Consider the following 17,465-nt stretch of genomic DNA (forward strand, 5'->3'; position numbering starts at 1 on the left):
AATTTTCAATAAAATAAGTAGTTTTGTTTTGGTTTTTTCGATTAAAAATGTTATATTATAGTTTAGTGTTTTGTTGTTTTACCTTCCCTTCATGCATTTATTTCTTTGTTTTTGTTTTGTTTTTATTTTTATTCCTTACAGCTGCTGCATAAATATAAATTTATGTATTCATATTTGCTTATATACCAAATATTTAAATTTTTCTCTTACACTTTTCAGTTAATGCTGCGTTACGTTCTATGTTTTTTTTTTGTTGATTTTCTTTATTTTTTGTTTGTTTATTCTAAATGTTGTCTCGAAATACAAAACCAAATTGTCGATTTTTGTCTTACGAGAAAATTACAAATTTTGTGCGAGTCTGCATGAATGTTCGTTTCTGCATTACGGTCCAGACAAACGATACGAAGATTTCAAAATGTACACCAAAAGTGAGTAAAATATAAATAGATACGGATGCGAATTTCAACTGAAACCGAAACCGAAATCATACCATGTATGCATAGGTATTTGTGATTTCTGATTTTTGCTTTCGAAATGAGTTAATCATATAAAATTTAATGTATAGAATGATGCATTATACGCAGTCATTGTCATCATTGAATTGTGAAACTTTCGATTTTCATTTATGCATCTTGCGTATTACATTCATAATTATTTACTGTTTATTGTGGTAAATAGTTAATATGTGTGTGTGTGTTTTTCTGCTCTTTGTAGGGAGGAGGGTCTCGTAGAGGGTTATGTCTTCTATTGTTATTACATATACTTATAATTGTAAATTGTTTGCCATTAAATTTGCTTTTTTCAGATCTCTCCTTGTTTTTTCTGTGTGTTTCCTTTCCACATTGTGTTGAAAGTAAAGTTTTACATATATGTATGTACGTTAAGTTATTCAATTCATTTGAAATGGAGTTCGAAATTTCAAAATGAAATACAATAATTGTATATATATATAATTTTTTTTAATGGTCTCAAGTTGGAAATTAGAAAATATGATTAGTGCTAGGTTCTTTTGTCATTATATTCTTGTAATTTACTTTTTTTATTTTTTTTTTTGTTGGCTTTCAATTCCGCTTAGTTATAATCAAAATACAAAAACAACATATTGTGTGTATAAGTTGAAATTAAAATATAATATAATCGTATATGCTTTTGAGGGTCTTGATTTTTTTTTATCTTTTTATTTAACAGCGCTCTAATCCGCCAATTTCATATTGGAAAATTGAATTTTCTATTTGTTGTCAAATAATTAATTTGGTTTGATTTGAAGCCCTCCGTATTTAGATTTTTATTTGGCATATATATTTAGAGCGCTTTAATTACCGCTTACTTTATAATTACATTATAAAAGTTATTTCTAAAGTTGTTTGTACTATTTCTTGGAAATAATTCCGGTCTATTGTTGTATAACTAAAAACATTTGATTTTTCGTTTAGCTTTTTGTTTTTGCTTTTGTAAAACTTAAATAAAAGTTATTTTTGTAGTTGAATTTTGTTTCACTTGGCTCTGAAGTTCAGAATTTTAGAGTTTCGCATCAATCAATCGAAAACGATGCGCTTGACTTTGGCCTAGAAGTTGGAAATTTGGAATGTCGTAATGTTTGCCGAAAATGTTAAATACATTTAAAGTGGTTCTAAGCAAAACCCATGCACATTTACTTCTGTTACTTGCTTCCGATCCATACATATTACGTATTCGTAATGAGAAGAAGAATAAATTGTATTTTAGTTGTTGGCTGATCTTTGTGTTGAGTTCCGAAATTGTGAATCGTAATTCGTAATTCATAATCGATAAATGAATATTCATACATACTTATATATACATAGTGTGTGTGCGTGTAAACACCTTAAAATGAATGGATATTCATAAATTAATAATAATTAATGTTCATAAATTGTAAATTTTAAATTTTGCTAATTTTCGCTAGTTTTTTTTTTTTTCTTAAAAATGTTTCGAAGTATGTTTTAACTCACAACTCAATATTCTAAACTGAATAATGCAAATATATATGTTCCTTTTTGTTTGTGTGTATGTGTGTGTGTGAAATGGGCGAAAGAAGCATAAAAGGGACACTCGTATATTGTTTATTTGGTTTCCTTTTAGTCTTTTAGTTTTGTTCTCAGTGAACTGCTTGCTCCGCACTGCTTGCTCTTTTCACTGCTCGCCTCTACCTCCTATATATGTATATGTAGCCTTTTCTTGTTTATATGCACACATATGCAAATACTCAATTTTTCCATTCATATAATTTTATTTTATATATATAATTTTTTTTGTTTTTTTTTTTTCTTTATTTTTGTTTTTGCGTATCGGTAGTTGAGTTTTAGCTTAAATTTAGTTGCATTATAGCTTATTGCCGCCTCTTTAAGTATGCCGTTCTTAGTTTTCTTGCAATCGTTCGTTTAGCTTAACTTTTGTTTTAAATATGTATGTATTTTGTTTTTCGTTATATCCACCTAAGATCTAAACTAAATGTAGTACAGTGTTTTGTGTATGTGTGAGTGTGTACGTGTGGGATAGAAAGTAATACAATTATAAATGAGCAACTCAGCGCTATATGTGTTAGGCATATGCCTACTCGTAAGAGTAGTCAATGTATATCCAAACCTTTTCATTTCTAAACACTAAATCATTAATTTCATACGTATTTTCCTTTTTGTGTTAATTTTGTATTGTTTTTTGTTTACATACTAGAACTAAATACACGTTTATGTACTCGTATGTATATCGCTTACCTAGACATTAAAGTCAACTTTGCTAATGGGGAATTTCGTTTATGATAGATCTTGAGATTTGCGCCTTGTTATTCCCGATTGAATTTTGTCGTCGATCAACTGAGAATATTTATTTTGGTTGAGTTAATGGGTTGGTTGTTTTGCAAAACCCGAGAGACTTCGTAGCCAGGCCAAGTTGTTAAACAGTTTTGGTATTTGCTTAAATGCTGGTCTATTTGGAGCCTTTTCATTTTGGTTTTGTTTTTCGCTTAGATTTTTAAATTTGTTTTATCTTTTTACAATTTTAATTTTTTATACAATTTTATTAGTAATTTCATTTTTGTTTTTTATTTAGTTACATAAAAAATTAACAGTTTTTTTTTTGGTTTTTTTTGTTTTTTGGTTTTTGGTTTTTACTTTTGTTACATGAAGGCACTTTAGATCGGACGTTGTGGCCCCATATCAAAAATTGCTTTTAACTTTTGCTTAACTCGTTATCACTTTCTGTTCTATTCTTGTTGTTGTTGTAGATGATTGGTGTTTATCTTATGGTTGTGTGCGTGGAGACGTAGTCGCAAAATAACAAATTAACAACAAAAGCTTAAGTAATCGAAAGTTGTTCGAAACTCGCCGAAAGATTTGTTCGAAATATTACCGAAATTCCTTGATTCGAAACATGTCTTCTTAGCCTTGTCTTTTGCTCTGCATCTGCACCTGCATCTGTTGCCTTTAACCATTTTTGTTTTGATTGAATTTTGTATTGCCTTCAGTGCTATTGATTACAAAACGGTCATGGATGTCCAGGATATGCAGGCAGCTCAACCCCCCTTTCATTTCATGATATCCTTCGGGTAACTGCCTAGCACTTTTGGTTTTATTTCAGGCTTGAGAACTGTTTACGCTTGGGCCCGGTACGCAAATCAAGTCTCTGTCTCTGTTTTTCGGGCTGCGGGGAAGTAAGTGAATTAATTCTAGTTTGTATTGCCATGCTGTAACGAAAATAACCAAACAAAAAGGCCGCTGGAACGTCGATTCGAACCTAAAACCGGTTTGCCTAACTGATCCATAAGTTTGTACAGAAATATCGAGCGCAAATCTCAAGAGGTCTTCACAAAGTTAATCAACAGAAATATTCAAAACTTGGGTACACTTCATATTCGTATATTACACATGTCTACGTGGATATACATACGCATTATTAAAACTAAGTAGTAGGGACTGAATTTCGACATCCTTTTTATAATTTTCTTGTCTACAATTTTTACATACACATTTCTTAATTTCTTATCAATTTTTGCCGCATCAACATCTAACTTAAGTACTGTCCATGATTTTCTTTATATTTTCTTTTTTATACACCTAAAGATTTACAAAGGGTTTGATAACACAAGAATTTAAGCATTTTATGTATATATATATATTTTTTTTTTCTTCTTTTCTTATTTTTTTTTTTCTTGGGCATAATAAAGTAGAGAAAACCATTCCTATTTTTTGTTTGTGGTTCTGTGGTTTGGATGTTCTGCAATTTCATCTGAGCTTCAAACCTTAATTTTGTTCAATTTACTTGATTTTATTTTTTTTTTGGTTTTTGAATTTTGAAATTTGCAGCGCCTTTTGACGACGATTTTGAATTTTGGTGTTTTTCTTTCATTTTTTTTAGTACATTTTCTTCTTTTTTTGTATTGTTGGTTATTTAATTTAGTTGTTTTTGTCATGAGCAAATGCGCTTTGCATTGCCGATTTCTTTGACTCGTCTTGTTTTTGCTTGTTTTCTTTACTCTTTTATATATAATTTAAGGCAGATTTTCCACAAAATGAAAATGGGAAACACAAAAGTGAGAATGACAAATTAAAATATGTTCTAATGCGCTCTTTAATATCAGACTTAAATTAATTCATGCAATAACTACCAGGAGCTGTGTCGAAAGTTGCGATCGCTTTTTTTTCTATATAAAATTTACACTTTTTGTTTCTTTTTTTTTTGTTTAATTTTGTGTTTTTTTTTTGGTTTTTGATTTTTTTTTTTGTTAAATGTATTTAAATATAAGTTTATGTCATTAAAGTTTTTTTTGTTCTTTTTTTTTTAGTTATTCATTTACGTTCTTAAAGATAAGGCGCGAAGGTGCTTAAAATAAGCTTGTACTTTTTCTTGATATTTTTCCAACACGTTTTCAAAATCGTATTCAAATACTTGTTTTTTTTTTCTTCCAGATTGTGAATTGTATGTTCACGTGTTTCCCTTTTCAATTTCTGTTGATTCCGTCTGCTAGTTTACCTACGATTTAAATTTAGCTTTACGAAATTTTGTTTTCCAAAATTTTGTAATTTTGCATATAATTTTTGGATTTTGAGTTTTTTTTTTTTTACCATTTGCCTAAAGTCTAAAGAATTTTTATTTGTTGTTTAAACTTTTGTTTTTTGTTTTTTTTTTTTTTTGTTTTGTTTGTTGTCCTGAACGTTTACACCGAGAGAGAATTATCCAAACATGGCCGAGAGTTTACAATTTTGTTCGCTTCATATCATCTTGAGTTATCATTTTTGTTTTTGTCATCATTTGTCTTAGTTTCATTTTGTTTTTGTTGGGTCTTAACGCGTTATTCATTGTTGTTGTTGTCGTTGAAAAGTACAAATTTGAATTTTTGTTAGTTGTCAAATTAAAAATTGTTGAACATAATTCAAAACGAAAACTAACAAGTATTATTTACTTTATAAAATGCTGCCTGTAAACTATTTAAGTTTTTATTTTTATTTTTTTATGGTTTTTTCTTTATCATTTTTCCTTTATTCTTTTTTCTCTTCTTTTTTTTTTTTTGCTAGTGTTTCAAGAGCTTGCCAAATACCAAAGTTTTCTTGTCACCGAATTTGTTTGGTTTAGTTTTTTTTTTTGTTTATATTCCAAAATGCTAAATGCTGAATTTTTGTGTTTGTCCAAAAGTGTTAATTTGTTCATTACGTTGTTATATATACATATACATATATATTTATATATTAGTATGTATATATAGGAACATTACCGAAATATTTTTATATTTTAATTTTACACTTACACCTAAAGCTTAATTTTTTTGTTGGCTAGAAAACTTGAGGTTTGGCAGGCGCTTGAACCACTCGCAGCGCGTATTTTGTCATTTGCCTTTTTTTTTGTCGTTTTTTTTGAGTTTTGTTTTTGCGTCTTCTGTTGTTCCGAAATATACGCCAAAGTCTTTGCCGAGAGTTGTGTTCCACTGGAACTAGATTTTTTTGTATCTTTGTTTTTTTTTTTTTTTTTTCTTATCTTCGTCTTCTTCTTCTGCACTTATGCCGAAAGTCGTCTGCTCTTCGATATTTTGTGTGAGATTTTTCTTCTTAGTAAAGCCGAAATATTTTTGGTCGAAACTGTTTCCTAGAAGGGATTCATCTAATCATCGATACCACTTGAGCACGTTGCCGAAAAGCTCCTCCCATCGAAATTTATATGGTATATATATGGATATTTATATAGTATTATTAATATTATTATATCATAATCAAATATATGTGTTTTTGTTGAGAAGTTGTTGAAATTGCCGCAGAATTGAATTTTGATATAAAGACTTTAAATATTCAAGTTGCTTCTACAATATTACGTATGTACCCGTTAAAAGTATGCTTTAAAATTAATTTAATTTAAGTTTGTCATTTTTTTTCTTTTCATTTTTGTTTTGTTTTTTATTTATTTATTTTTTATTTTTTTGGATTAATGGATTCGTTGTATGGTGTAAGATTGTGTACATATGTAGGTAGCTTGAACAAATTATATGATGTCTAATTGGTAACTGATTAGTTGCATGTAGTAGTTGTTGTTGTTGTTATTATTATTGTTGTTGATTGAACGGCATTTGGTTGTTGTTTTTGTTGTTACTGTTGTTGTTGTTGATGTTATTGTTGGCTGGCTAAAGTGTCTATTTGCTGTAGTTAGAGAGTTAGTGTTAGTTTAGTTTTAGTCGGTTTGCTTGGCTTTCGTTTTAGTTTTGTTTTTGGCGAACTATGTAAGTTTATGTCCTATATGCAATTTGTTTTGTGTCCATTTACTTAGTTAATTGAAAATAAATGAATTACGACTGCTAAACTATGAGTAGAAATTTATGTTTGATTTTTGGTTTTCTTTTATTTCTTTTTTTTGCTTTGCTATTCATTTTCATCTTATTTTGGTTTTGTATTATTTGTTTATCTTGTAGTTATGTAATTTTAATTAAGTATGCTTAGTTTTTCATACCTATGCTGACATTGATATTTAGTTTTAGTTTTTTTTTTTTTTTACTGCTGAGTGTATGTGTTTTGTGTGTGTGTGCAAAAAAATTAAACCTAAAGGCGGCGTCTGTTCTATTTGCCCGACTTGAGTTATATTTCAAGTGTTTGTTTGCTTAAACGTGTTTCATATAAAAAAGCATAGAAATATCATACGTATTTTAAGTTTATTTTGGTTTTGTTTTCGAATTGATGGATTGGAACATTTTTTACTGTTGTTGATGTTATTGTTGTTTGCTGTTTCTGTTGATCTAGTGGGTCTGATTGGCTTATGGTTCCTGCTCAACATTCATAGCATACTTGTCTGCATATTTGATGTTCGCTTACTTTTGTTTTGGTTTTTATTTTAGTTTATCTGCTGTAATACATATTTAAAATAGCAACTACCAATAGTATTATTTTATTTTTGTTTACTTCATCTTATATAGTTAATAAGTTATATATATTTATAGGACATGTAGGGCATGGTGCATATATGGGGAATACATATAGTACGTATGGGTGTGACTGTGTGTGTGTGTGTGTGTAAGGGCTGTTGTTGCGTGTCCAGCGTCTGGGCCTTGGGCGATCTCTAATCACGTGCCTATCAAATGCTTATATTAGAAAAAAACTGTGCGCAAATGAATTTGATTTAATTTCCTCTTCGTTTTGTGTGTTGCATATCATTTTGTTCAGTGTACATTTAGAACATTAGTTAGCTATGCTGAAATACATTTTACGACGTCTATAGTACTTTATATATATATATATATATCTTCTGTATATATGTATATAGTTACTTATATAATTAATATTACCGGCACTATTGTTCAGAACTAAAAGTCTTTTCAATTTTTGATAACGCGCAAAACTAGAATAAAATGTTTGCCAAAATGGTTGTTGTTGTTGTTGTATTAATAGAATATATTTGACATATACTCAGCTAACAGAATCAAAGTCATATAACATATATGAAATTTAATGAAAAGTTTCTAGTTTTTGCTTACGTATGTTTTTTTTCGATATTGTTTTCTATTTCAAGTTTTTAGATGAAAGTTTTTGTTTCGTTGCTGCTTTTTGCTTCCCACTAATCAATCATTCTTCTGTACTCTCTACTCGCTTGCTTCGCTTCTCTTTCTTCTCCTCCTCTCTCTTCACTCCCTCCGAATAACTAAATAGAATCTTTGTATGAACCGTTAACTAAAGGAACAGCAAGCAGCAGCTCCTGCTGCCGCTGTTGTTGTATTGAATAAAACGAGGTAAACGGAAAGCTGGTTGGAAAATATGGCAACGCCACGGCTGTGAGCTGTCGGCGCTGCCACTCTGGTTTTGTCTATTTCACTATTTGTAACTTAAACGGTAAATTGTTTCTGTGAAAGGCAACTGTTGCGCGAGTAGCTCAACTGCCCAGGCTTCCGCTTGGGCCGCGGCTCTCGCTCGGTTTGTTTGTCGTTTGCTATACATTTAGAGATTGGTTTTGTTTGTCTTTTCTTTTTTGTTTTGTTTTTGTATATGCTATTGTAAAAAATATTATTATAAATATTTTTAGTTTCGTTTTTTTTCGGTTTTCTGTTTTTGTTTTGTTTCACTTACGTTTTACTATTGACTTACATTTTGCTTACAAGGTTGTTGTTGTGTTTAGTGGATTTCTGTTTTCGATTTTGTTTTGATTCGTTTCGCTATTGCAATAAATACTAGAGATTTTTTGGTTTTTGTTTTTGGCTTCTTATTACTTGTTGTAGCGGTTTCTTGTAAACTTATATTATTATAAAATATCTGATCACATTTGTTTGCAGTCTCTGTATAAATATTGTTGTTTGCTTTTGTTTTTTTATTTTATACTTATTTTCTTTATTTTTGTGTGTTTTTTTTTTTTTTTAAATATTATTACGTTTTCTTTTCGTTTTTTATACATATTTTACACACGCCCAAGTGGGTGTGTCGGCTACGGTTTTCGCTTTCGTCAAAAGTGAAAAGCGAATGAAAAACAGGAACTGAAAAGTATAGTAAACTGAAAATCTCTTTTATCATAAATGTTATATATATATATATCGTATGTATATCATTTGATAAAATTGCGTTTTTCGTTTGCTCCTACAGTTTTTACAAAAAATTATTGTAGAATTTTGACAAACGTCTGAGTCGATTTCTGACAAGCGGCGCTACACTATAACACCTATCTACTAGATATCTATATATGTATGGCTCCTCCTTTTTATTGTGAGTTGGCAACAGAAGGTCGTTTAGCAAGTTTCATTCATTTGTTCGATTCGTGGTGGCCAATAGTGAGTTGCTTTTGTTTTGGTTGTACTGTCTGTTTATACGGCTTGGTTTTTGGCGCCACTTTAATTCTCGGAGAATTAGAAAGTGGACGACCATTTGAGAAAATAAGAATAATATTACTGGGCTATTGTCTGTGGCTCGCTGTGGCACACATATCGAATTGCTTGTTCAATTTATCGCTTGTTTATTGTTTATTGTTTGCTATTTACTGTTTGCTATATTGCTGTGTGTTTGTGTGAGAGAGAGAGTAAACCAAAGGAGCTTGCAGTTTTGCTAAAACTTTCCTTCTGTTGCTGGCGCCACGCTTACATTGTTCTTCGTCCTCATCATCATCTTCTTCTTCTTCTTCAATGGCTTGTTCTAGTTCCGGTCAGAAATCAACATCAGTTCAACGCACGCAATGCTTGTGGTTCACATCAATTGATTGATTCAGTTTTTCGTAAGAGAATTGTGAAACAAAAGGTTTTTCTTCGATTTCATTTTTACTTTTTTTATCACTTATTTTGTTGTCTATTTTCGCTGCTGGTGCTGTGGCTGTGGGCAAGAGGCAGACGTCCACTAAAACCGGGCTGCCACGCAATCGCAGTCTGCTGAGAGCTTTTCATAGCAGAAGCACACGGGCTAGGCAAATGTGTTTGTTATTGTATATTTTGTATTTGAATTGTTTTTAGCAGGCAGGCATCTCAGTTGGGTCTTGCAGTCTTTCAGTCTTCTTCGATTGGCTTTCTTCTAGTTACTATTGTTAATTTCATATGTGGCATGTGCTTGTGCTTGGGCTCCGCTCTACGATTGCGCTGTGTGTGGCATGCAACACGTTTTACTGATTGCGCCCCTTGCTGAACCAGCCGGCCAGTCAGCACGTCTTCTTCTTCTTCATCTTCATCTTCAACTAAAAACATAAATGTTGCTGTTGTAAAATTGTGAACGAAAAATAGTTGCTGTCAATTGTGAACTAAAAGTTTTGGCTTATTATGCTAATTGGCTATGGTTGTTGTTGTTGTTGCTATGTTTAATTCGTTATTCGATTTCTTATTTTGGTTTCATCTTTCAGTTTTGTTTTGTTTTTAGTATAAAAATATAAATAGTTTTATAAAAATTTATTGGTATGTATTTGTTTGTTTGTTTGTTGGTTTGTTGCATTGTACTATAAATTATCCCGGTACGCGCGCTTGGCGCGTTTTGACTATTGCAAATGAAACTGTGGCATAAAATTCCTCTTTGAAAATTCAACTATATAAACACTTAATATTTATATATTTTATATTTTATATATATTATATATATATGTATATGTTATATTGGGTAAATATCATTTGATTGGTGTTTGAAAATTTGAACTTAGGATGGCTTAAAAGATATTATAAGAAACTAAAAAACAACACGATTTCTTATTGGGTTTGTTTAGTTATTCAGTTTTTTGTTGGTTTTTTGATATGTGTAGACAACCCAAAAGAAGTTGCTGCTGGAAGTGCTGTGTGTGTTTGTTGTTGTTGTTGTTGGTATTTTTATTGTTATTAATATTATTATTTGGTTGTTCGTTTATATTGTCACAATTGAATTGGGCTTGTTACATTGTTGTTGTATATGCGTTTCAGTAAAAATAAATGAGAGATTAACTCAAAAATATCACATACGAGTTGTGTATGTTTCCCTGGCTATTGTTGGCTGTTAAAACTAAATTTTTGTATTTTTTTTGTTGTTGTCAAATTCTTAGTTGTCAAATTGTTTCAGTTGATTTACGGTTGTTTTATTATTAAGGTTATTGTGTTATTGAATGTTATGCAACTTTTATATATTTTTATACTATCTTTTGTTTGTCGTTTGCTTTACATGTGCAGTGTGTGTGTGTGAATGTGTCAATGTGTATGTGTATCGGTGTGTGTGTAATATATATATCAATCGAATTTTGAATTTTTTCTTTGTTGTTGTTTTCGTTTTCATATTTTATGATAAGCCAAAAGTTTTAATATCATTTTCATCAAAAACTTCATAAACTTAGGATGCTTAAAATTGTTTCAGATTTATATTCTTTTTTTTTTGAGTAATTGCAAAAATTTTGCTTATAACTTAATCCGTTTGGTTGCAGCACAGTGTGCGCCAAAAGTATGCACCAGCTGTGCTGCTCTATTGCAGTTGAGAAACTAAAGATCGGCGCGTTGCGCCTAAAACTTGGTATTCTCTGATACTCTACGCCAAATAAGTGATAAAACCTTTTTTTCTCAAAACTTTTTGTTTTCTTTTTAGTTTTTGTTTTCGGTCAAAAGTGCTTAGAATTTTGTGAATCGCGTTTGCTACTAAAAAAACGCAATCATTTTAAGTATTTCGTTTTCGCTTTGGTTTTCGTTTTGGTTTTCGTTTTTGATTTTTATTTTGTTTTTAGCTTGATTTTATCTAAACTGCAAATTTGTATAATTTTTCATTTTCTGTGTTCATTATATTTTGTGATCAGATGTTTTCCAAAACAAGGATGTTTAATTAACTTGCCTGTATAGAATGCAATTACAGATCATTTTTATGATTTGGAATTTCATTCTGTTGTCTTGTTAGCCAAAGTGATATTTGATATACATATAAGTCTGTATATGGAGATACCTCTGTATCTGTTACTCAATGTATCTGTATCTGTTATCTGTATCTTCTGCTGGTTAGTTTGGCACATGCTCTCCAGAAACTCGAAACAAAACAAAAACCCATTTGCGCGCATTTTCAATGCATTAAAGCTCTGTGTCTAAGGATTGCCTTTTGCCCGTGGCCGAGTTTGGTTTTGGTATGTGTGTGTGTGTGTGTGGGGACTTTGGGGTCGGGTAGGTATTATTATGCTGTTAAGGTTTAGCTTTAGGTTTGCTTATGCTTAAACTGTAGTAATATTTAATTACGTGTATGTAGTTGTATTTTTAAATGTGATTTCTTTTGTTTTTTTCTTCTTAGTTCTTATATACAAATTTGACCAATTGTTCTCACTAAATCTTTTTCGTTCATTTCAGTATATGCGGTATTTTTTTTTGTTTTGGTATTTTGCGGTAATAATGCTTTAAAATCTAGTTAAAATTGCATATGGCTGCATTCTGCATTTATATTTTGTTATTTGCTTTACGTGTAGTAAGTATATTTTTGTTTTTTGTTTTTATATATTTGTTTTGTTTTTGTATTTAGATTACGTGTAGTTGTTGGTTTTCTTTTTAATTTGCTGTGCTTTATGCTCACAATCAGTTAATCAGTTAATCGGTCTGTGAGTGCGCTGCTTTGCAGCACTGTCGCAGCTGACGCACAGTGCGTTTATCAACACTGTGCGCCAAGCGCTGATCGCTGTTTGATTGGTTATTGGTTATTGTTTACCTGTTACCTGTTACCTGTCTGGTTGGCTGAGTTTTCTTTTCTGATTTTTATTTTAGTTTTCGTTTGTTCTGATGCCGCCGCATGGCTGCTATCAGTGCGTTTACTGTAGTTTGTTATCGTTGGTTTTCTGGTTTTGGCTGGCTGGTTGATTATTTGTTATTTATTATTTGTTGTCGATGGTTATTTATGCTAATATCCTGGCCTCTCTCTTTACCCAGGCTGTAAACTGTACTTGATATGTGTGCTGTCTCCTATCTTGCGGGCTCAAAAAAGCACTTAAAATCGCTATTACTCATAAATGATTTAAAACTTTTCTCTAGGCTATTGCTTTCGATTTATATACGCATATATATATCTCTGTTATTTTTTTTTTTTTTTTTTTAGAATTTTCAACACCAAAAACGACTGCATATAGACATGTTTATATCCATATGTGTTTGTGTGTGTAAACAAAACGCAATTTGAGCGCCTCGAAAGTTTCGTGCCAAAGAGTTGTGAAGTTGGTTAAGAAGGACTCTCGGTACTTTTCTGAAAACCCGCTTGAGCTTCGATAATAATTTGGAATGATAAAGATTCGCTTACCGTTTAGTTGTTGTTTGTGAGTTGGTTTTTGGATTTGTAGTGTTGTAGTAGTGTTGGTAAAGGCCAATCAATTCCGTTGACGCATTAATTTTGCTTTCGTAAATGCCGAAAATTGGAAATGTAACCAAAAATGTTAATTATCAGAAATGAAAATAAATGCCAAAATTTGAAGCAATTTAGTAAAGAAAAAGCAAGCAATGTATTTTATTGTGTTCGTTTTTTTTTCAATTTTGTTTATTAACCAATTATTAATATGCCTTTTGTTTTTTTTTTTTTTTTTGTTCACTTATAGTATAATTATGTACGTAAGTATAAATGTATGAAATATGTATGTATGTATGTATGTCAATTTATATATAGTATATGTATAGTTGTAGCTGTATGCTTGTATTAGTGTCTGTGTTGAATTTGTTGTTGTTCTTATTGGTACGCAAGCAAATGGGCTGGCAAAATGTGTTCAAACTGCTCTAAAACATCATTTATGCCATTAGAAATATTGTCACAAAATGATCTATTTTTCGAGTAAATAAATTGACAAACTGAAATCAAAACAGAATTTTAAGTTTGTGAATTTATAATCTTTTCTTATTTTCAAATTTAACTTTTTTTGTTGGCTTTTTAAGTTTGTTTTTGGTTTTCATCTCCATGTTAAAAATTTGTTGAATTTCGACTTGCTTAATTTATAAAAATTTTGCCTAAAGTTTTTGGTTTTTTTTTTTTTTTTTGCTTTTTGTTAGCCGAAAGTTTTTTGTTTTTGTAGCATTTGTTTATTGTTAATACGCCTTAAATTGCCTAAAAGGATTGTTAAAAATTTTCAATTTCGTTTAGATTAACTATTTTTACAATCAATAATTTCGTATGGCGGCGTGTTTGGCCAGTGGGCGTGGCCACTGCCCAACCATTGCCACCATATTAGTATTTACCGAAACAATAATGTAGTTCAAAGTTTCTTCTTCTTCAACCTCTTTTTTAGTTTTTTTTGTTTGTCTTATCACAAAATCAGTTACAATTGTATTTAAATAAATTTTTTAAGTCAACTTTAGTGCCAAAAGTTTTTTCGTTTTCGTTTAATAAATTTTGTAAAGGCATTAACAATCAACGAGCTTTTTCAATTTTCAATTTTGAGTTTTCAATTTCGATTTTTGTGTTTGCAGCAAGTGTGAAATGAAAACCTTAAAAAAAAGAAACACTAAAACAAAACTTCAGAAATGAGAGTAAATTACTTCTTTCATTATGTAGTTAGCCAATGTAATCAATGTTATGTTTGTACGCTTTGTTAATCTAAATATGAATTTTGTTTTTCTTTTTATGAAATTTTCAATTTGAATTTCGATATCAATAAAGAATTTAGTTTTAAGTTTTGTTTTGTTCTTTTTTTTTTTTTTTTTTTTTTTTTGCATTAGATTAGGAAACTCACCGTTTATACTTGTTTAATTTTGTGATAATTTCGCCGAATTGCATACGATTCTTTTAGGCAATAGCCACACATATATTTTTTTATGATATGGCCATATGCCCGCAGAATAGTTAGTTCGATTTAATTTTGCATTAGCTAAAATTCGACTATTGTTAAAATTTTGCTTAATCATTGGGTTTGCCAAAAGTTTTGCATTATGTAGTACTTCTATATAAAGCGGTGTTCTTCCGGCTCTAATCTCTAAATTGCAGCCAAAATCTAAGCGAGTGGGCGCTAGGGGTGTGGCAAGGGGGCTCTAATACCGGCTGATGGGCTCCTCAAAGCACATGATGGGCCGAAATTTGTTGGTTTTTCGAAAAGTTGTTTTTTGAGGAATATTTCGTGCATATATATATTTTGTATTCGATTTTGTTCAGTTCGATATTTTTAGCGATGTATTTATGTGTGTTGCATGCTCAGATGATAGTTGTTGATGTTGATGTTGATGTTGTTGTTGTTGTTGTGTTGCATTTGATGTTGCGCAACACTGGTTTGACCAACACTGACTGACGTGCAGAGCTGGCCAACATATCCCTCTTAACCCGCCCACTTTCCATGCTTTGTATGAAATGAAAGTGCGTATTAAAGGCACTCAGCCGACATTGGAAATGATAAAACAATAAACGATAAGTCAAAGAAAACAAACTCAAAATTTTGATTTGTGTGTATATATATATATATATATATTTTTTTTTTTTTTAATATATTTTGTATTTGGTTTTTGTATATTTGTTGCAACTTAAGGCCAAGTAAATTAAACTAAACGTTAACTTAAATCGAATTTCTATTCAACTAAACATATAAGTATGTACATAAATAACAGACTAGTGTGTGTGTGTGTGGTGTTTGTGTTTAATAGTTTAAAAAATAATATGCGTGCACAATTTGGTGCATCTAAAAATGATTCGTAATATGTATGTTTATAATGGGTTTCAAAAAAAGGAAATCGCATTCAAATTCAGTGGATTAACAATAAACTTTGGTAGTATGTTTTGCATAATAACATTAAATAAATTGTCGCTACCCTAACGCCCACTGCTAATTCAATTAATTATTAATTTTCTTCTTTTTGTTTTTTTTTTTTTGTAAGACTACGTTTTTCTTGATAATAATTTTTTTGTTTTTTTTTTTTAAGATTTTTTTTTACGTTTTTAATAGACATCGAATTATGCTTAAGTTTTAAAGGAAAAAGCAACCTGAACTTGGTTAATTGATATATATGCTTGCTTGTGAAGCGACAGCATTGCTCAACACTTTTTAAAAGGTTTTGCAACACTGCAGCTTACAGAAAAGTTTGTCTGCAATTGAAGCGAGTTCAGCTTCAGCTGCAAAGAACTTTTCGATCGGATAGAGAAAATACGCCGTAAAACTGTACCGATATATAAGTGTGTGTGTATTGGTATGTATGGGTGTATTGTGTGTGAGTATGTGGGCGTGTGAAAGTGTGTCAACTTGCGGTAGATTATTAGATGGCTCAACTATGTATGTATTTGTAATATATACGTATTGTAAAAATATTTCTTAAAAAATTTCAACTAAGCAACCCAACGGTCAGAGTACAGTTTACACTCTGTATAAATACATTTGTAGTCTCTGTGTAATTGTGTGTGTGTGTGTGTGTACGTGTGTTTGAGAGTGTTTTGGTTTGTGTTTAACGGCTCAGGTTTTAAATTTGCACTATGTTCCTTGTTCTTCGACTCGAACAACATTTGGTAGCTGATCAAATCAAATGCGCTGCATTCTTTTCAGCGCTGATCTAAATATATTTGTATTTTCCTTCAGTTGAGGCTTGTCTATATACGATTCTTGTGTGTGTGTGTGTGTGGGTGTGTGAATGTGTCGAACCTAATACGAATTGCGGCTAAAATTGTATTTTTGTTATGTTACCAGGGAGCGGCGACAGCATTTTCGAAATTTACAAATAAAATTTTACGGCTCTAATTCGATTTTTTGTTTGTTTTTCTTTAAGTTGTTTGTGTTTCTACCTTAAAATTTCGACGAGAGGCCTAAATATTGCGATTACTTATGTAAATGTGTGTTGCCTCTTGTTATTGTTGTTGTTGTTGTTTGTTCAATAATACAATGATACTTTGCATTATATCCAGTTGTATTTCTTACGTAGATTTAACTTTTTAACTTTTGTCTTCGCTTCGCTTTCGGCATTGCTGTTGTTGCAGTAGTTCTTGTTGTAGCTGTTAGTGTTGTAGTAGCTGATGTTGTTGTTGTTGTAGCAGGGTTCGTAGAATGATCGAGAGGTGGTGGCATCGTTGGCATAGCCAACTCCTCCACTTATTCCAGCTGCTCTAAAAAATTCGGCGACTTGAAGTACTCGGGCACGGGATCGTCCATGCGTGAGATTATTTTGTATATGGATTTCTTCCACGATTGCTCGGTGTCTTTGCCACCCTGTATTGCACGGAAAAATTCACGCAGTGTCTGTTCGACCACAAAGCGAAAATTTTGGGGTACCTGTGGGCGTGGTCGATGGCGAAGGACGAACGATAACGATAATTAGCAAAAAGGTCAAACGGCAGCGAAACAATGTGTGTGTGTGTGTGTGTGTGTACATGTGTGTGTACATGTGTGTGTGTGTGTAATTGACAACAGAGCTTTAACTACTTAATTACCATAGCAAAAGAGAAAACTTTAATTTATTGCAATAAGAAAGAAATTACCATTTCATTACTTTAATTACTTTAGTGTAATTGAAAGTATTTACAGCTCTCTGATCGTCAGTGTGTGTTAGTGTATTATTGTAGTGTAGTGTATTGTTAACAGAGCTTTAATTACTTCAATGGATACTCAAAATCTTATTTAATTACTTGCAATAAATGTTTGGTAATTCAAAGTAT

At 31.0% G+C, this 17,465-nt stretch overlaps 1 protein-coding gene across 15 annotated transcripts in view; it reads right to left on the reverse strand.

The window, feature by feature from the left end:
* Positions 1–20: 20 nt before the first annotated feature.
* pros (homeobox protein prospero) overlaps positions 21–17,465 on the reverse strand; it is an 82,510-nt gene continuing 65,065 nt past the window's right edge. For all 15 annotated transcript variants that reach the window (XM_089475172.1, XM_089475177.1, XM_089475162.1 and 12 more), the window contains one exon: positions 21–17,082. In XM_089475172.1, the coding sequence (XP_089331298.1) occupies positions 16,903–17,082 (180 nt within the window). In that variant the 3' untranslated portion in view covers positions 21–16,902. The remainder of the gene's footprint in view (positions 17,083–17,465) is intronic.

This window comes from Drosophila arizonae, chromosome 2 (genome assembly GCF_054131065.1).
Source record: "Drosophila arizonae isolate 15081-1271.41 chromosome 2, UAZ_ARI_1.0, whole genome shotgun sequence".
Lineage (NCBI taxonomy): Eukaryota > Metazoa > Arthropoda > Insecta > Diptera > Drosophilidae > Drosophila > Drosophila arizonae.